At 39.5% G+C, this 21,332-nt stretch overlaps 1 protein-coding gene across 2 annotated transcripts in view; it reads right to left on the bottom strand.

Moving 5' to 3' along the window:
• Positions 1 to 16,942, bottom strand: part of LOC100567292 (transmembrane protein 87A) — a 34,659-nt gene extending 17,717 nt beyond the window's left edge. Inside the window, exons 1-12 of one of the 2 annotated variants that reach the window (XM_062962423.1) lie at positions 16,670 to 16,942; positions 13,227 to 13,293; positions 13,059 to 13,150; positions 11,537 to 11,647; positions 9,273 to 9,344; positions 7,281 to 7,478; positions 6,868 to 6,955; positions 5,818 to 5,882; positions 3,670 to 3,853; positions 2,680 to 2,779; positions 593 to 686; positions 402 to 473 (exon numbers count right to left, since the gene is read on the bottom strand). In XM_062962423.1, coding sequence (XP_062818493.1) covers positions 402 to 473; positions 593 to 686; positions 2,680 to 2,779; positions 3,670 to 3,853; positions 5,818 to 5,882; positions 6,868 to 6,955; positions 7,281 to 7,478; positions 9,273 to 9,344; positions 11,537 to 11,647; positions 13,059 to 13,150; positions 13,227 to 13,293; positions 16,670 to 16,927 — 1,401 coding nt within the window. In that variant the 5' untranslated portion in view covers positions 16,928 to 16,942. The remainder of the gene's footprint in view (positions 1 to 401; positions 474 to 592; positions 687 to 2,679; positions 2,780 to 3,669; positions 3,854 to 5,817; positions 5,883 to 6,867; positions 6,956 to 7,280; positions 7,479 to 9,272; positions 9,345 to 11,536; positions 11,648 to 13,058; positions 13,151 to 13,226; positions 13,294 to 16,669) is intronic. The other variant, XM_062962424.1, reaches the window with a different exon arrangement.
• Positions 16,943 to 21,332: the final 4,390 nt, after the last annotated feature.

The raw sequence follows: 21,332 nt of genomic DNA, 5'->3' as shown, positions 1-21,332 counted from the left end.
TCTTGCCTTCATGTCATCTTCTTCATCATCTCATCTTCTTTTTCATCTTGCCTTCATCTCTTCATCATATCTCCTTCATCTTGCCTTCATCACCTCATCTTCTTCTTCATACCTTCTTTTTCTTTTCCTTTCTAAATTTATTACTTCTCTCCCACTGTACTTTCCTACAAAGAGACCCAAAGCGGCTAAAAATAGTACAATATATAATTTACAACTTAAAAAACCCTATGTGATCATCTGCCCAGCGAAGCCACTTCCTTCAATACCGGTTTGAAACTGTGTCAAATGGTCGGTGTAGATGGGGCTGAAGTTTGGGGAGGAGGGAAGGCTGTGAACATGCCACAAAGACGGGACCCGCACGTTTACGCACACACGCAGAGCTAGCTCCTGGTAAAGGATATCCACCAGACGATACAGGAATCCACAAAGGCCAGGAAAATCTCACAGCCGAGGGTGGCTACGTTTGTTTGCTCCTGGGGTGAGGACAATCAAGACGCTGAGGATGGAAGGTGCCAACGTTCTCCCACGCAACCCACATATACTCCCAGCCCCGTCTTAAGACCCTACCCTATTAAACACCGATTTTTCTTACCGATTTCACCCGCAGGACCCCTTCGATAATGGAGAAGATGAGGTACATGAGCCCCACGCCCACGACGCGGTTCAAGAGGGCTCCCAAACGGGGTCTGGAGGCGGAAAAAGCGGAGCCGGGTCAAGAACAGTTCTATTCGTGATATTCCAAAGGACAGGGTTTATTTTAATCATAGAATCATAGAATCATAGAATAGTAGAGTTGGAAGAGACCACACGGGCCATCTAGTCCAATCCCCTGCTAAGAAGCAGGAAATCGCATTCAAAGCACCCCCGACAGATGGCCATCCAGCCTCTGCTTAAAAGCCTCCAAGGAAGGAGCCTCCACCACGGCCCCGGGGAGAGAGTTCCACTGCCGAACAGTTATTCTCACAGTGAGGAAGTTCTTCCTGATGTTCAGGTGGAATCTCCTTTCCTGTAGTTTGAAGCCATTGTTCCGTGTCCTAGTCTGCAGGGCAGCAGACTAGGATTGCTAGTCTGCTGTATTGCTGTATATTCTTATGTATAAGTCTAGGACTTTTGATCAACAAAACTGACCCCCCCCCCCCGAAAAAATAAAAAATAAAATAAAAGGAGGGTTGACCTATCCACAAGTCAATGTTAAGTACTATACAGTGACTTACAAGTTTAATTCATTCTGTGACCAAGCTCTTGACTCAATTGCTCTTATGTCAAATTAAATCTCCACATTGAAATATGATTATTACAGTAGAGTCTCACTTATCCAACACTCACTTATCCAGCATTCTGGATTATCCAACACATTTTTGTAGTCAATGTTTTCAATATATCATGATATTTTGGTGCTAAATTCGTAAATATAGTAATTACTACATAGCATTAATGTGTAATGAACTACTTTTTCTGCCAAATTTGTTGTATAACATGACGTTTTGGTGCTTAATTTGTAAAATCATAACCTATTTTGATGTTTAATAGGCTTTTTCTTAATCTCTCCTTATTATCTAACATATTCACTTATCCAACATTCTGCCGGCTCGTTTAAAGTAGTTCAATATGCAGTTATTCTATGGAGTAATTACTGTATTTACGAATTCAGCATCAAGATATCATGATGTATTGAAAATAATGACTACAAAAATGCATTGGATAATCCAGAATGTTGGATAAGTGAGTGTTGGATAAGTGAGACTCTACTGTATATACCCTGTTTCCCCTAAAATAAGACATTCCCAGAAAATAAGACCTAGTAGAGGTTTTGCTGAATTGCTAAATATAAAGCCTCCCCCGAAAGTAAGACCTAGCAAAGTTTTTGTTTGGAAGTATGACCACTGAACAGAACACCAGAGTATGCAGGATTAGTAAATGTACATACCAGTTGTACATGGAAATAATGGTAGTAACAATAAATTCTTGATAGGATTCACAGTTTGTCTGGTTATGCTGGTTTGTGATGACAACTACTGTACAGTATATAATAAATGTTCATTTTTTTGTTCGACAATAATTGTGAATTCTTCTTCATGGAAAAATAAGACATTCCCTGAAAATAAGACCTAGCGCATCTTTGGGAGCAAAAATTAATATAAGACACTGTCATATTTTCGGGGAAACACGGTAGGGCCCCTGGTGGTGGTGCAATGTGTTAAAGCTCTGAGCTGCTGAACTTGCAGACCGAAAGGTCCCAGGTTCAAATCCCGGGAGCGGAATGAGCGCCCGCTGTTAGTCCCAACTCCTGCCAACCTAGCAGTTCAAAAACATGCAAATGGTGGGAAGGTAATGGCGCTCGATGCGGTCATGTCAATGTCCACATGACCTTGGAAGTGTCTGCGGACAACATTGGCTCTTCGGCTTGGAAATGGAGATGAGCACCAACCCCCAGAGTCGGTCATGAATGGACTTAACGTCAGGGGAAACCTTTACCTTTTTACTGTATATATATTTAAAAAACCCACTTCTGGTTCTGGGAAACAATAGGGCAATGTGGTGATGACTCTCAGAGCATTACCGAAGCTGGCCTTCTAACCATAGATAGCAGGGATTAGGGGAATTCTTCAGGGAAAACATACGCTATGTGCTCGCCTCTCGTCCTGAGCAAAACTACCATTCCCTGTCTGGGAGACTCACTTGACAATGCCGTATCCCAGGCTGGCGATGATGACAAGCACTCGGGCCAACATCCGCTTCACGGCACACAAGACCTCGGCGAATATCACGGCCCCTTGAACTGGAAAACAAAGGAGGGAGGGAGACAAAGCATGCAACGTTGGACTCTCAAGGTTTGATTCCAGGAGATGGAATGATCGAAGGAGGTGGAAATTACCATATTTACCATATATACTTGACTATAAGCCTCTCTTACTTAGGAGTTGGGTATCTTTGGACAGGCCTGTCTCTGGTATTCCAGGGCTTGGGAACTGTTACTTTTCTTTGGACTATGAATCCCAGAATCCTGCCAACCAACACAGTCAGTGCAGATGTGGGGAATGGATTAATTTTGAATATGTTTTAATGGTTTTTAACTGGGAACTTTTAAAAAGTACTGTAAAGTAAACCCAGAACTCAAATTTAAACTTTGAGCGGTTCTTGAAAATGTGTTTTTGTACATTGGCATATCTATGTCCCTAACAGTTCAAAGAGATAACAGCTGAGAAACCTAATTGTGTTGCATAAAGGCCATTTTCCCAAAAGACTATGGCATCGTTTTCCAAAAGGTTATGACTTTTAACAAGGCCATGCCTTTCCAAAGATCATAAAATCTCCAAAAGGTTATGGAGATTTCCATTTTCCAAAACAGAGGACTTATCAATAAACAAATCTACCTAACTATCTATCCTGTTTATTATTATGTTTATGTTTATGCACTTGAGGAGTCATTTGGAGGGATTCAAGGGCCAGAAACATGGTCTCCTGAGGTTGCATGTAGCCTTTTCTCTGCACCCAAACATTTAAAGTTTTTGCTTATTGATATCAACATCATGCAGGGGATCCTTTCCTGGCATATGCTATGTGACACTGCCGCAAACCAACCAGGCTTTGCAAATATGCAAAGGCAAAGACGGGTTCCTCCCCTTGAGTTGTAGGGGGACGGGAACCCCAAAAGGAGAAATCACTTACCAGAGACGCCTTGGCTCTGGATGCTCTGGAACTCGGCATAAAAGACGGCCTTCTCCAGCATGCCCAGCAGGATGACGCCCCCGATCCAGAACTGGATGCGCAGAATGTCGCGCCAATAGCAGGCCAAGAGGACGAGCCACAGGACCCCGTAGAGGACGTACACGATGCACATCACCATGTAGAACTGCCAGGGAAGGAAGGAGAAGGCTAAGTGCGGGCTGTTAATGTGGGATTTGTGTATTGGTAGTGTTTAAATGCAATTTGTGTCTTGTCTGTATTGCACACTGATTGCATCATCCAGAGTGTACTATAGTCTAGAAAGAGTTAATTGCTAAGAAACTGTAATGAACTTGATGTGTGGCTGGAACTGGGGAGTGTCCAGACACAAGTGTTTGAGCATTACTGATTGCATCAGTTCTGTTCTGTTCTGAGTCTGCTGAGAGTGAGAGTCCTGTGTTCGTCCATTGTCTGCAAGTCTGTTTGTCTTGATTATTACTGAAGTCAGTAAAACTTTGTATATAGTTTTACCAATGTCTCTGATGTCTCTTCGTTCTGCATTCCACTCATTCCATCCAACTACTGCTGTGCTGCAAATTACTCTGACATGGGCATGGGGCCAACTTCGGCCCTCCAGGTGTTTTGGACTTCAACTCTCTCAATTCCTAACAGCCTACTGGATGTTAGGAATTGTGGGAGTAAAAGTCCAAAACACACGGAGGGCCGAAGTTGGTCCATGCCTGCAATCGACTCATATAATGCATATATAAGATACCGTATATACTTGACTATAAGCCGACCTGAATATAAGCCGAGGCATCTAATTTTACTACAAAAATCTGGAAAATCATTGACTCAAGTATAAGCCGAGGGTGGGAAATTTCAGAAATAAAAATAGATACCAAAAAATTACATTAATTGAGGCATCAGTAGGTTAAATGTTTTTGAATATTTACATCAAGCTCTAATTTAAGATTTTTTTAAAATATATTTTTATTATGTTATAAGTAATGTTACAGTGAACGCTAGGAAAACATATTAAGTATAGGATAGTGAGGAAAAAGTGCTGGAGAGTAAACAAAAAAAAAAGAACAAAAGAGAAGAGAGAAAAAATAGAAAAAAATAAATATATATATATAGAGGGACTTCCCATTGTCCTCTTAGGGAAGTACTTTTGTGGATTCGTCATTGTCCTTTGTGTTTCCCAGTTTTCCTTCTTTAGATTTTAGTGTTTTCAAACGTCGGATAAGTCTGAGAGTGTTTCCTCCGTTTTGAATAAAAGCGTTGAAACCAGACCAATCTGTTTTATCCTTGATGTCTCTTAGTTTCTGCGTTAAACTGTCCATTTGTATTAAATCAAACAATTTTATAGTCCAGTCTTCGATAGTAGGTATATTTTTTTGCTTCCAAACTTTAGTTAGAACAAGTCTTGCGGGAAATCTGGGAAATCACTGACTCAAGTATAAGCCGAGGGTGTTAAATTTCAGAAATAAAAATAGATACCAATAAAATTACATTAATTGAGGCATCAGTAGGTTAAATGTTTTTGAATATTTACATCAAGCTCTAATTTAAGATAAGACTGTCTAACTCTGATTAAATCATTATTCTCATCTTCTTCAATGTAAATGTGCTTATGTATCCTTTTAATAATAATAGAGTAAGATAATACATGTAATAATAATAATAAATACAGGAAAATAATACATGTAATAATAAATAGAGTAGAATAATAAATGTAATAATAATAAGATCAGAGTGAAATAATACATGTAATAATAAGATCAGAGTGAAATAATAAATGTATTATTAATAATAAAAATAGAGTAAAATAAATGTAATAGTAGCAACAATAATAGAGTACAATAATAAATATAATAATAATAGAGTAAAATAATAAATGTAATACCAATAATAATAGAGAAAAATAATAAATGTAATACCAATAATAATAGAGAAAAATAATAAATGTACCATATATTCTTGAGTATAAGCTGACCCAAATATAAGCCAACCAGGATTCTCACCCAAGTATAAGTCGAGGGGGGCTTTTTTAGTCCTAAAAAAGGGCTGAAAAACTAGGCATATACTCGAGTATATACAGTATATCCACAGCGGGGAAGCCAGGGCTTGTCCCACCCAGAAACTTACCACCATCAGAGGCCACTCGGAAGCCGAAATGTACTGGTGGTCAGGATGCTTCATCTGGACATCGACTGGAGGTTGAAATGGGAAAAGAGATGTAGATGAAAGAAGAATTGAAGGGGAGGATGTAACTAAAGAATAAGCCATCCAATGTAAATACAGCAGAGTCTCACTTATCCAAGCTAAACGGGCCGGCAGAACCTTGGATAAGCGAATATCTTGGATAAGAAGGAGGCATTAAGGAAAAGCCCATTAAACATCAAATTAGGTTATGATTTTATAAATTAAGCACCAAAACATCATGTTATACAACAAATTTGACAGAAAAGGTAGTTCAATACGCAGTAATGTTATGCTGTAATCACTGTAATTACTGAGCCTCCGGTGGCTCAGTGTGTTAAAGTGCTGAGCTGCTGAACTTGTAGACCGAAAGGTCCCAGGTTCAAACCCGGGGAGCGGAGTGAGCGCCTGCTGTTAGCTCCAGCTTCTGCCAACCTAGCAGTTTGAAAACATGCAAATGTGAGTAGATCAATAGGTACTGCTCGGGTGGGAAGGTAACGACGTTCCATGCAGTCATGCCGGCCACATGACCTTGGAGGTGTCTACGGACAATGCCGGCTCTTTGGCTTAGAAATGGAGATGAGCACCAACCCCCAGAACCGGACACGACTGGACTTAACGTCAGAGGAAACCTTTACCTTTTACTAATTAATGTATTTATGAATTTAGCACCAAAATATGATATGTTGAAAACATTGACTACAAAATGCCTTGGATAATCCAGAACCTTGGATAAGCAAGTCTTGGAAAAGTGAGACTCTACTGTACCAGTTAATAGTATAGTAAGACCTCCAATGTTTCCGTTTTTTCCCCATATCTAGGCCCGTAGAATACCGAAGGGCAGCTCAGGTCCCCAGGCTCAACATGTCTATTTTGGGATTGTTTCCCCTTGAAAAATAGCCAAACAGATGCCAAATCAGTCATATATGCTATTGTTTACATCCCCCATTACCATGCTCTACTTAACCCTTTGATAGCCCCATTGGTATTACTCACTAGGGACTTCCCAGCTGGAAGACTGACTCTTGATGCTGAGGATGAAGACGTAGGGACCGTCGTCCCAAGTGGCAGCAATGGCCGAATGCTGGAAAGCAAACACAGATCCTGGGTCAGCCAAGGAGATGCGTTACAGCTGATGACTTGTGCTGGATGGGGGATTGTAGGCATGGCAAGTCCAAAAGGTTACTTGCCCAAATTTGCCCTGAGTCCCCTTTGGGGTGAGAAGGGTGGGATATAAATATCGCTAATAAATAAATAAATAGTCCCCAACGTCCTCCCTCCTGTGATGTTCTCCATCCAGAACGCAGGCTTCGCTCCAAGGAGAAGACATTCACCCACAACACAACCTTCCCCAGGTCTAAAGGAGACTTAAGAAGCAGCAATCTTTCCCTTCTCGCCGACTTACTCACCTCCCACTGGGGTTTCTGTGCATCCGGCTTCTTCTTGTCATCTTCACCATCGGTGGGAGCAGAGGGCGTCCCCGCCTTGCCCTTCGCAGTGGCTTTCTGACCTCCTTTGGGGTCTTGGCTGCTTCCCGACTCCTTCTTCTCCTCTTTTTTCTCATCGGGGGGTTTGGGAGCATCCCGCTTTTGCATTCCGGGCTGTGGCTGTAACATGGACATTAGCATGTTTCAGGTCTCCTCTACCTTTGGTTCTTTCAACAGCAATGTAATCTAAAAGCTAGACTGCAGGCATGGGTAAAATTCCTAACAGCCTGTCGAGAGAACAAAGCTGGCACAATTCAACCACCTGAACTGCACTATATGAGTCTACAGATCATCCAATCATGAATGTCTGCCATCTTTTGTTGTAATCTGCCCTGAGTCCCCTTGGGGAAAGAGGGTGGAATAAAAATAAAGTTTTATTAATATTTATATTACACTACATTACAAAACTGCATTATGTGATAGTGTAGATGGGGCCAAAGTATTTATTTACTACTACTACTACTACTACTACTAATAATAATAATAATAATACTTTATTTTTGTATCCCGCCACCATCTCCATAAAGGGGACCCAGAGCGGCTTACAAGTTATATGTACAGTAGAGTCTCACTTATCCAACACTCGCTTATCCAACGTTCTGGATTATTCAAGGCATTTTTGTAGTCTATATTTTCAATATATCGTGGTATTTTGGTGCTAAATTTGTAAATACAGTAATTACTACATAGCATTACTGTGTATTGAACTACTTTTTCTGTCAAATTTGTTGTTAAACATGATGTTTTTGTGCTTAATTTGTAAAATCATAATCTAATTTGATGTGTAATAGGCGTCTCCTTAATCCCTCCTTATTATCCAACATATTCGCTTATCCAACGTTCTGCCAGCCTGTTTATGTTGGATAAGTGAGACTCTGCTGTACATACAATATATTGTATCATTAGCATAGCACAACATTAGCATTATATATTACTATATTGTACTATACCACTATACTGTAATATTATTAGTAATATTACATTTAAGATATAATATATAATTAATATTATTTTGCATTGTTAGTAGTATTATATTGCATTAAATTATAATCTTAGCACCAACATTATATGTATATACAATATATATTATTATTACCATAGCACAATATTATTATATTATATAGTACTACTAGCTGTGCCCAGCCACGCATTGCTGTGTTGTCTGGTGGTGTTGTTGAGAACTTGTTGAGGTAGTGGTGGTATTGAATGTCTGTTGTACAGTTGTCTTTATGTTGAGTATGCATTTGGTTGTTTGTGTACTGTGAAAGTGGTGAGGGTAGAGGGGATCTATGTCCCTGTGTAGTATTGTATAGTATTTATACGTTGTCCATGTGTTGTGAATGCTTGGATTGTGTCCTGCTGCATAGTAGAAAGGGTTGGGCTGGATGGCCCTTAGGGGTCTCTCCAAACTCCTAATTGGGCCGAGTGCGTTCCTAGGAGACCAAGTGGGCGGAGCTTAGCCCTCTAACTGGCAGCAATTGGATAAAAACAATTATTCCTCTCCCTCTAATTAGGACTTTATTTTTCTTTTCTTTTTGTTGTATCAACCTAGAGCCATGGATGATGGGTTGTGTTGTCAAATTTCGAGGTTGAGGGGCCTGTAGTTTTGTTGTTTTGTCCGCTGCCCTGATGCCATCACTCTTTTTTTTATATATAGAATGTTGTTGATGGGGGGAGGGGCCCCCAACTGATGGCAAAATTAATTTGGTGGTAAGAAAAGCAAAATTTGATGGTAACAATAACACAACCCAAACACATTAGTAGTCCTGCGACAGCTACCAATCCTGACCTGCTTGATGACCCCATCTTTTTCATTTATCCATCCAGTCCGCTTAAAAAGCCACTCACCATAATAAACCCATGAGAAAAGGGGACCCACAAATCCCTCCAGTATTTCCCAGTATTTTAACTCACCAAACTGGGAGCAGGAGGTTGTCCTGGCAAAGGCCGCAGCTTCTGGGGTTTTGGGGGTTCTTGGAAATGCAGCTAAGCAGACAAAAATCATTGTTGTTAGTAGTAGCATTCATATCCTGCTATAATGTTTGCCCTGTATTGCTTTCTTCCAATCAACCAACTTTGCTTTCCCTTAATCACATGAGAAACCTCTGTTCTTGTGCTCCAGGATAGAAACAGCCTCTCTTTTTTTGGAACAACTCATTGAATCCTTCAAGCAGGTTGATCATTCTGCTCCAAGCTCCTGCTTGGAGCCTGAGTCTGTGAATATAGATCAGTGATGGCCAACCTATGATACGTGTGTCAGCATTGACATGCCTAGCCATTTTTGCTGACACGCTGCCGCATGCAGATTGATTGGATGACTATTTTGTGGCCAAATTTGGTGTGATTTGGTCCAGTGGTTTTGTTGTTTACTCCATGGGAATTATGCACACTACATTTATATATCTATATATATAATTATATCATTCTATTATTATTGTAGTATATTATCATATTATTACTATTATAATATTATTATATTATTCATTATTCGTGACTACATTGAAACTACAACCGAGAGAAATCAGCGTGGAAACTGCAAGAGGTACCAGAGATTGTTGTACATTGAAATAATGGTAGTACAGTAGAGTCTCACTTATCCAACATAAACGGGCCGGCAGAATGTTGGATAAGCGAATATGTTGGATAATAAGGAGAGATTAAGGAGAAGCCTATTAAACATCAAATTAGGTAATTAAGCACCAAAACATCATGATATACAACAAATTTGACAGAAAAAGTAGTTCAATAGGCAGTAATGCTACATAGTAATTACTGTATTTACGAATTTAGCACCAAAATATCACGATGTATTGAAAACATTGATTACAAAAATGTGTTGGATAATCCAGAACGTTGGATAAGCGAATGTTGGATAAGTGAGACTCTACTGTAAATAGTTTTTGATTTATTAAATACAGTTATATATTACAATTATACATTTTTGTTATTTAAACTACAGTAGAGTCTCACTTATCCAAGCTAAACGGGCCGGCAGAAGCTTGGATAAGCGAATATCTTCGATAATAAGGAGGGATTAAGGAAAAGCCTATTAAACATCAAATTAGGTTATGATTTTACAAATTAAGCACCAAAACATCATGTTATACAACAAATTTGACAGAAAACGTAGTTCAATACGCAGTAATGTTATGTTGTAATTACTGTATTTACGAATTTAGCACCAAAATATCACGATGTATTGAAAACATTGACTACAAAAATGGCTTGGATAATCCAGAGGCTTGGGTAAGCGAGGCTTGGGTAAGTGAGACTCTACTGTACGTGGTGATAGCAACTACAACATGTATCTACACAGGACTGAACTTTAATTACTTAACATTTTACAGAAGATAAATAATCTGAACTTTAGTTGAATAACATTCCAAAGAAGAAATAACAAGGAACTGTTGAGAATTCACAACATTTTTATGAATGAGAACTCATTGTTTATTATGGATGTTCTTCTTGGTTTAATAATTTATGTTTAAAGTATATGTATTTTGCCCATGGCATTGATACTAATAATAATCTTACTGTACATATTAAATGCATTGTGTAAATCAGTGTCATAACTGATTTAGTTACAGAACAACTTAACGCTTATACAGAGATATACAGCTATCTGTTGCTCTCTATATAGGAAACAATCAGGGCCAGCTAACACCTCCCAACAAAGGAATCTTCCAGGCAGGAATCAGTCAAGCTTTGAAGCTGCAAGGCTATTCAATGCTAATCAAGGTGATTAATTACAACATTCACACTTGCCTCCAACAGACCAGTTATTTCTCCCACCCTGGACGTCATTCCACAGATATATAAACCCCACTTGCCTAGTTTCCAACAGACCTCACAACCTCTGAGGATGCCTGCCATAGATGTGGGCAAAACGTCAGGAGAGAATGCTTCTGGAACATGGCCAGACAGCCTGGAAAACTCACAGCAACCTAGTGATTCCGGCCACGAAAGCCTTCGACAACACATTAAAGTGATATAAACTGCATTAATTCACTTCCATAGGCTCTACGGAGTTGAGCTCCCATAGCTCCCACCGCTTGTTAGTGAACATTTCCTTCCTTCTATCTCTATACAAAAGCTCCCTCGCCCAAGACATATTCTTGAAAGGAATCCCTATTTCTCTCATTTTGAAATGTTTACGGATGTTTAGGGTTATTTGGCACCTCGTGGAGGTGGCCGCAGCGAATCTGGACGTTCTGCAAAACGTATTGCCCGTCCCCAGCCGCACTGGCTGCCTCCTCGTAATTCCTCAGGTAGGAAATGGCTTCGTTTTCCTGCAAAAAGGGGAGAAGACAACAACATGCTCAAATGATTGTATAATATCAATTCCCTGGTTAGAAATAGCAGTTCTATAGCACTATGGAGATTCCACCTGAACATTAGAAAGAACTCCTTCAATGTAAGGAGAGATGTTCAGCAGTGGAACTCTCTGCCCCGGAGTGTGGTGGAAGCTCCTTCTTTGGAGGCTTTGAAACAGAGGCTGGATGGCTATCTGTTGGGAGTGCTTTGATTGTGCTTTTCCTGCATGAAGGCAGAATGGGGTTGGATTGGATTACCTTTGGGTGCCCCTTCCAACTCTATGATTTTTATCTTCAACTTGTCTCCAAAAATCTCATAGACAGGAGATGGTTAAGGAAACCCACGGATCTGCTTTCTGTCTGACAAAGATGTTCCCCCCACATTTAATATTACAATTACCTTATGTTTTTATATGCATTTAAATGACTTTAAAATATTTTATGGCCATCCCTCTGTATCCATGGACTCTTGCCACTCACAGTAGCCATGCATGGAGAAAAATGGGAAATTGTAGCTAAATGTTCCTTCATTTACAAAATATTCACTATTAAAATTTGCAAAATATTTAAAAATATTCTCTAGGTATTGCCTATCTGAAAGTATAGAAAGTATTAAAACATATCTTTGTGTCTGTCCTTATACTGTATATCAAAAAGAATATAAGTTTGTTAATTTTCCCCAAGTATGCAGACTGTTAGGAAACCCCAAATATACATACATACATATATAATTTTTACATACATAAGAAAAAGTATGCCTATACCTATCTATCCATCCATCTATCTATATAAAATGGAATAGAATATAGAATATGAATATGAGTTTGTTAATTTTCCCCAAGTATGCAGACTGTTGGGAAACCCAAATATATATATCTTTATATATAAAAGTCAAAGTATGTATATATGCATGTATGTTTGTCCATTTATAACACAAAGGCTGTTGCTGGGTGAAGTGGCCCTTTGTGATGTCACTATGACTGTTGCTAGGTGAAGTGGCCCTCTGTGGTGTCACTGGGATAGGAAGGTGACATATGTATGGGAGAAAGGGAGGAAAGAACAAAAGAAAGAGAAAAAGAAGGGAAAGAAAAGATGGGAGGGAAGAAAAAGGAGGGAAGGAAGGAAGGAAAAGAAAGGAAAGAGGAAATGGTATGTGGAGAAGAAAGGAAATAAAACATGGGGAGAGCATGTACTACTAGTAACAATAATTCAGAGATGAATCCCAGACACTCGGATCTAATGTGCATGTGTGCTGTGTTGTGTATGTGTATATGCATGTGTACACGCAAATAAAACAATATATTGTAATATCTCCTCTTTCATATGTGTTTGAAACTGTTTAAATACAATCTATGACGAAGGTCCGTTTCCTACTGAGCATCCTCACATTGATGTACACCTCGTTGTGGCATCGCGAACTGCGGAGGTACCCCGTGATGTTGAGGATTTCGGAGTTGTTGTAGCAGCGTTCGTGCAGAACTGCCAAGGGAAAGACAGCAAGGTTAAGGGAAGCCGAGCGGGGACTGACAAATCCAGAGCTTGATACAAGACTCACATTTGAGGATGATCCAAGTGCCGCTGAACATGGTCTTGGAGAAGATGAAGACATTCTCTGTCCGGTTCTGGAGAGAAAACAAACAACCAATGCAACCTGAAGCACAAGGAAGGGTTTGTGGAAAGGGACACACAGGGACCTGGTTTCCAGACCACGACTTCCTCAAACAAACCAGCTTTTTGCTCAGACTCAAAAGACAAGCAAACATCCAGCTCTGGGCTTCCAGTGGAAAATTCCAAGGCTGAGAAAGCATTGACGGCAAACTTTTCCAACAGACAAGAGCAAACACTCGGAAGTTTCCAAGTTCAGATTGTGTATCAGATAAGAACTCGACGGGCAACCATTTGCAAACAGTTCTTCCAATTGTCTCATGTGTTTGCAAGAAATATCCTACAATGGTCTCTCTCCCATGCAATACTATGTCTACTACCCTGTTTCTCCTAAAATAAGACATCCCCTGAAAATAAGACCTAGTAGCGGTTTTGCTAAATTGCTAAATATAAGGCCTCCCCCGAAAATAAGACCTAGACAAGTTTTTGTTTGGAAGCATGCCCGCCGAACAGAACACCAGAGCACGCAGGATTGGTAAATGTACATACCATAGAGTGTTGTATATGGAAATATTGGTAGTAACAAGAAATTCTTGATAGGATTCACAGTTTGTCTGGTTATGCTGGTTTGTGGTGACAACTACTGTAGACTATATAATAAATGTTCATTTTTTTGTTCAACAATAAATGTGAATTCTTCTTCATGGAAAAATAAGACATCCCCTGAAAATAAGACCGAGAGCATCTTTGGGAGCAAAAATTAATATAAGACACTGTCTTATTTTCGGAGAAACACGGTACTATCATTATAGTTTAATGTTATTATTACATATATTATATACTCTTTTCTCTCTTGATGATCATGAAGATTATATTTATTCTCCACTTTCCTCTCTTGATGACGATGATTATATTTATACTCTGCTTTTTTCTTTAGATGATGATACAGTAGAGTCTCACTTATCCAACATAAACGGGCCGGAAGAATGTTGGATAAGCAAATATGTTGGATAATAAGGATGAATTAAGGAAAAGACTATTAAACATCAAATTAGGTTATGATTTTACAAATTAAGCACCAAAACATCATGTTATACAACAAATTTGACAGAAAAAGTAGTTCATTACACATTAATGCTATGTAGTAATTACTGTATTTACGAATTTAGCACCAAAATATCACAATGCATTGAAAACATTGACTACAAAAATGTGTTGGATAATCCAGAACAGGGGTCCCCAAACTTTTTAAACAGGGGGCCAGTTCACGATTCCTCAGACTATAGTTGACCACTGGAAATAATAATAATAATAATAAAGAGGGTTGGAAGAGACTCTTTGGGCCATTTAGTCCCACCCCCTTCTGAGTTTGTGCACCAAAAGCACATGCAAAGCACTCCTGACAGATAGACTCCAGGCCTCAATGATAATTAATAATAATAATAATAATAATTGGAACTTATGCCTCAAGTACCACCTCCCAGCAGTGAAGAACTGGTGGGATCACAAACCTGCAAAAGTCTTGGAAAATGAGCACGCAAAGATACTGTGGGATTTCCGAATCCAGACTGACAAAGTTCTGGAACACAACACACCAGACATCACAGTTGTGGAAAAGAAAGGTTTGGATCATTGATGTTGCCATCCCAAGTGACAGTCGCATTGACGAAAAACAACAGGAAAAACTCAAGGACCTCAAGATTGAACTGCAAAGACTCTGGCAGAAACCAGTGCAAGTGGAAACAATAGACATTGACAAAATTACGATCTGCCAACTGCAAAAGGCCACCCTGCTGGGATCTGCGCACATCATCTGAAAATACATCACACAGTCCTAGACACTTGGGAAGTGTTTGACTTGTGATTTTGTGATATGAAATCCAGCATATCTATCTTGTTTGCTGTGTCATAATATAATAATAATAATAATAATAGTATAATAATAATTCCCGGCTGTGGAACACTCTCCCCCGAAATATTCAACAAGCTCCAACAAGCTTCAGAAGAGCCCTAAAAACATGGTTATGTGCTCAGGTTTTTAATGAATAATGGCAAAAATGATATGGACTGTTTTTTGGCTAAAGCACGAGGTTTTTGTGGACGAATGGATCTGATTATTTGTTTTAAAATTGTTTTTAAAATTCTATATTGTATTTATTCGTTTCAATTGATTTTATGTACTGTGTAATTTTGATCTTGTGTAGCCATCGAATTACTCCCATTGTTGTAAGCCGCCCTGAGTCCCTTCGGGTGAGAAGGGCAGGATAGAAATGTTGAAAATAAATAAACAAATAAATAATAAAGGGGGTTGGAAGAGACCCCTTGGGCCATTTAGTCCAACCCCCTTCTGCCTTTGTGCCGTGAGGGCCAGATAAATGGCTTTGATGGGCCACATGTGGCCCGCGGGCCGTAGTTTGGGGACCCCTGATCCAGAACGTTGGATAAGTGAGACTCTACTGTATATAATAACAATAAGAATAATATAAACCATCATAAAATACAATGTATAATTGATAATATAGATTAACTAGCTGTGCCCGGCCACGCGTTGCTGTGGCGTTGTCTGGTGGTGTTGGTGAGAAATTGTTGAGGTTGTGGTGGTATTGAATGTCTGTTGTATGGTTGTCTTTATGTTTAGTATGCATTTGGTTGTTTGTGTACTGTGAAAGTGGTGAGGATAGAGGACACTGTTTATGTTGGATTAGTGAGACTCTACTGTATATTTGTAATCTTATATTATCTGCCTGGAACTGCCCCTTCTACACTGCTGTATAAAATGCACACTGAAGTGGATTATCTGGCAGTGTGGAGTCAAGACAATCCAGTTCAAAGCAGATAATATAAGATTCTAAATGGGTAATATAGCCTTGAGTCTACACTGCCATATAATCCAGTTAAAATCAGATAATCTGTATCTTATAGGCAGTGTGGAAGAGGCCTGAGGCCTAACTGTGCCTGTCTCCTGGACTGAGTAGGTTGCTAGGAGACCAAGTGGGCGGAGCTTAGCCCTCTAAACTGGCAGCAATTGGATAAAAACAATTATTGCTCTCCCTCTAATTAGGACTTTGTTTTTCTTTTCCTTTTGTTGTATCAACCTAGAGGCGTGGATGATGCGTTGTGTTGTCAAATTTTGAGGTTGGGAGGCCTGTAGTTTTGTTGTTTTGTGGGTCGCCGTGATGCCATCACTCTTTTATATATATATAGATAGATATATGTAATGTAATATATGTAATGTAATACATGTAATGCCATGGGAGGGAGTGTGCCTATCTCTTCCGCCTATGCCCCGCCCCCTGGGCACGTGACTCCTCCCTCTTTGGCCCCACCCGGCCACGTGGGCACGCCCCTGTCGCGACAGGCCCCGCCCCGCGGCCCTGCGGTCGTGATACTCACGCCTTCGGCCACGACGCTCCACCGGCCGGGCTCCGAGGCGGCCCCCGCGGCTAGTTCCAGCGAGGCGGCCCCGAAGACGAAGAGAAGGAGCCGCGACAGTAGAGGCCGACCCGCCGCCGCCGCCATCCTCTTCCGGAACCGGGAAGTCACGTGAGGCGGCGGGGGCGGGGCCTGAAGGAGAGAGAGAGAGCGTGGCTGCGTGACGCTTACGCCCACCACGCCGTGCGTCCTCCGCAACTCTCTTCTAGAGACCGTCATCAAAGAGACAACCCCGGTGAAGAACGAAGCAACAAAGCCAGGTTGCGTCAATGTCTCTTCCCTTCCTTAAGCTCCGCCCACATTTTCCCATTCTTCGTTTTCATTGGGTCGCTCTAGGGAGTGTCTACAAAGAGACAAGTACGGATAGGAACGTAAAGAGGAAGAGCGTGCATTCCCTGGTATGTATTATTATATTGTATTATTATATTGCAATGTTATTAGTAGTATTATATCTGATATGTTAGAATAATTATATTACAATGTTATTATTTTATATATTATACTGTATTCAATTCCCATATTATAGTAATTTATAACTTAATTTATAATAATACAGTAGAGTCTCACTTATCCAAGCTAAACAGGCCAGCAGAATGTTGGATGAGCGAATATGTTGGATAATAAGGAGAGATTAAGGAAAAGACTATTAAACATCAAATTAGGTTATGATTTTACAAATTAAGCACCAAAACATCATGTTATAAAACAAATTTGACAGAAAAAGTAGTTCAATACGCAGTAATGTTACGTAGTACAGTAGAGTCTCGCTTATCCAACATAAACGGGCCAGCAGAATGTTGGATAAACAAATATGTTGGATAATAAGGAGAGATTAAGGAAAATCCTATTAAACATCAAATTAGGTTGTGATTTTACAAATTAAGCACCAAAACATCATGTTATACAACAAATTTGACAGAAAAAGTAGTTCAATACGCAGTAATGTTATGTAGTAATTACGATCTTTACAAATTTAGCACCAAAATATCACGATGTATTGAAAACATTGACTACAAAAAAGCGTTGGATAATCCAGAATGTTGGATAAGTGAGACTCTACTGTATTTCTATATATTATACTGTATTCGATTACCATATTATTATCAATATTATATAGCATGTATTATACAGTATATTATTATTATTATTATTATTATTATTGTATGACACAGCAAACAAGATATGCTGGATTTCGTATCACAAAATCACAAGTCGAACACTTCCCAAGTGTCTAGGACTCTGTTATGTATTTTCGGATGATGAGCGCAGATCCCAGTAGGGTGGCCTTTTGTAGTTGGCAGATCTTAATTTTGTCAATGCCTATTGTTTCCAATTATTATTATTATTATTATTATTTTGATGGTTAAAAAAATTCTAGGTTTTTATTGGTTTTGCAAGACAATACTAAAAAAATCCCTCCGTTCTGAAAGGCAGGGCTTGAATTATTTAAAATTTGATCTATTTGTTTAAAAAAAAAAAGGGGGGGGAAAGAGATCATGGCAAAAAAGTCCTTTATAAGCTCAGTTTTTGTTCAAGTCAAAATCCACTTAGTCCCCAAAATAAATGTCTAAGGCAAGGATGTTTATATTATCTATATATATAAAAGAGTGATGGCATCACGGCAATTCACAAAACAACAAAAGTACAGGCCCCCCAACCTCAAAATTTGACAACACAACCCATCATCCACGCCTCAAGGTTGATACAACAAAAAGAAAAGAAAAATAAAGTCCTAATTAGAGAGAGAGGAATAATTGCTTTTATCCAATTGCTGCCAGTTAGAAGGCTAAGCTCCTCCAACTTGGTCTCCTAGCAACCCAATCAAAAATAATAAAAAACACTAAAAAATAATTAAAAACACTAAAAAAATAATACAATAAAATACTATAATAACAGAAAATAACTAAAAATAATACAAGAAAATAATAAAATATAATAAATAAAAAGATAACTTACAATAAAATTAAAAAATACAAATAACGTCAAATAAAAATTACACAACAATTTTTAACCAATACCACCACCACTTTGCCACAGCAACGCGTGGCCGGGCACAGCTAGTTATTATATATTATGTGTGTGGCCTTGAGGCTTCTCTGCCAAATAGTCCCAGGATTCTATAGCCCAGAGGCATTGGAAGTTAAACCAGTATCAAACTGCCTCAATTCCACGGTCTAGATGCACCCCCTGGAGTCATATTTCCTGCAATCCGGGTGTGTCTTCCCCTTTCTCTGTTGCCTTGACACATAAGCATTCCTTTTATCTGATTCAGACTGGACTGGGATTCTTTCTAGGCCTCTGGAGCTGAAGATCCTTTTGATTCCAAACTGGCAAAGCAGGTTCAAAACCAGGAAGAACTGCAAGAAAAAAATATGTTTGTAGAAGATCAATGGAGCAAGACCTTTCTCCGCCTTAGATAAACTATGGGATTAGCCTCTTTGGTGAGAAGGGAAACAGAGGCTGAGTCCTCCTTCTACACTGCCATATAAAATGCAGATTATCTGCTTTGAACTGGGTTATCTGGCAGTGTGGACCAGGCATGGACAAACTTGGGGCCTCTACTGCAGGGGTCCCCAAACTAAGGCCCGGGGGCCGGATGTGGCCCTCCAAGGTCATTTACCTGGCCCCCCGCCCTCAGTTTTATAATATAATATTTTTATATCATTTTAAATAATATAATATATTGTATATACATATAATATTGATAAAAATATTATAATGTTATACAATATAATACTAATAATAATACCATATAATAATATTAATTATATGTTATATATTACATACAATATTACAGTATAGTGGTATAGTTCAATATAGTAATATATAATGCTAATATTGTGCTATGCTAATAATATAATATATTGTATGTACATACAGCTGCTCTGAGTCCACTTTGGGGTGAGAAGGGCGGGATATAAATGTAGTAAATAAATGTAGTAAATGAATAAATAAATAATTTTAGACTTAAGCTCGCCCAAAGTCTGAAATGACTTGAAGGCACACAACAATAACAATCCTATTTAACTTGACTATCTCGTTGGCCAGAAGCAGGCCCACACTTCCCACTGAAATCCTGATAGGTTTGTGTTGGTTACAATTGTTTTCATTTTTAAATACTGTATTGTTCTTTCATTGTTGTTGTTGTTTTGCACTACAAATAAGACACGTGCAGTGTGCATAGGAATTTGTTCGGGTTTTTTTTAAAATGATAATTCGGCCCCTCCACAGTCTGAAGGATTGTGGACCGGCCCTCTGCTTTAAAAGTTTGAGGACCCCTGCTCTAGTTGTTTTGGACTTCAACTCCCACAATTCCAAACAGCCTATCAAGGTATCTCCCTTCTAACCTCCGCTGGGAAAATCCTCGCAAGAATCCTTGCAAACCGCCTTCTTCCCGTCTCTGGAGACACCCTCCCAGAATCCCAGAACAGCTTACATCCCTCCAGAGGAACCGTGGACATGATCTTCACTGCTCGACAGCTTCAAGAAAAATGCAGGGAATAAAACCAACCTCTGGACGTGACATATTTTGACCTTGCAAAGGCATTTGACACAGTAAATTGCAGCGCTCTCTGGACCATCCTCCAAAAAATTGGGTGCTCTGGCAAATTTGTGAACATCCTGCAGCTGTGTATTTTGGGGCTAGCTATATGCACACAATCTGCTTGTGATTACATTTTTCCTATTTCTATTTATTTACAGTATTTATATTCCGCCCTTCTCACCCCGAAGGGGACTCAGGGCGGATTACAATGAACACATATATGGCAAACATTCAATGCCAACAGACAAACAACATACATTAGACAGACTCAGAGGCATTTTTAACATTTTTCCAGTTTCACGATTCCGGCCACAGGGGGAGCTGTTGCTTCACCGTCCAGTAGTGGCTGTACTTCCTCATTCCATTCCTCGTGTTTTGCTGGCAGTTTTATGGTGTTGTAAATTAGCCTCCCGCATAAAGCATCCCTAAATTTCCCTACTTGACAGATGCAACTGTCTTTCGGGGCTGCATAGGTCAACAGCAAGCCGGGACTATTAATGGTCGGAGGCTTAACCCAACCCGGGCTTCGAACTCATGACCTCTCGGTCAGTAGTGATTTATAGCAGCTGGTTACTAGCCAGCTGCGCCACAGCCCGGCCCCATTTCTACTTCTAATATGATTACATTCAATATATAGTTTCCAATACAAGTATTATATTTTCCCAATACACCTTCATGAGAAGAATACGCGGGTCAAGAATAGGGCTCCACAGTCACCTACGGACCCACCGCCAGGACACTACACTTGGAGGGCCATCATACTCGGACAACGAGGGATTGCCTAAGTAAGTGTCGACGTATAGTGGCAACAGAATGCAGATTCAAAACTCATGATGGATATCAGTGGTACCAAAAACGGTATTGAATTGCATTAATTCTGCAGTGGAGAGAGGCTTTGGATTCGTAGGCCTATTTACTTTAACTTCAATAGAGATATGGATCTATTCAAATGCTCTCCTATGCATTATTTGTGCTCTTCCTTTCTCTCTGCTGAATCATAGCTGGCATTTCCCCCAGTATCCTTTATGCAAATAATGCAGAGATGCCATTAACAAGCTACAACTTCCAGGAATGCCATAA

This window comes from Anolis carolinensis, unplaced genomic scaffold (assembly GCF_035594765.1).
Source record: "Anolis carolinensis isolate JA03-04 unplaced genomic scaffold, rAnoCar3.1.pri scaffold_10, whole genome shotgun sequence".
Classification (NCBI taxonomy): domain Eukaryota; kingdom Metazoa; phylum Chordata; class Lepidosauria; order Squamata; family Dactyloidae; genus Anolis; species Anolis carolinensis.
The sequence above is the reverse complement of the archived record's forward strand: the minus strand, read 5'-3'. Positions and strand labels throughout refer to the sequence as shown.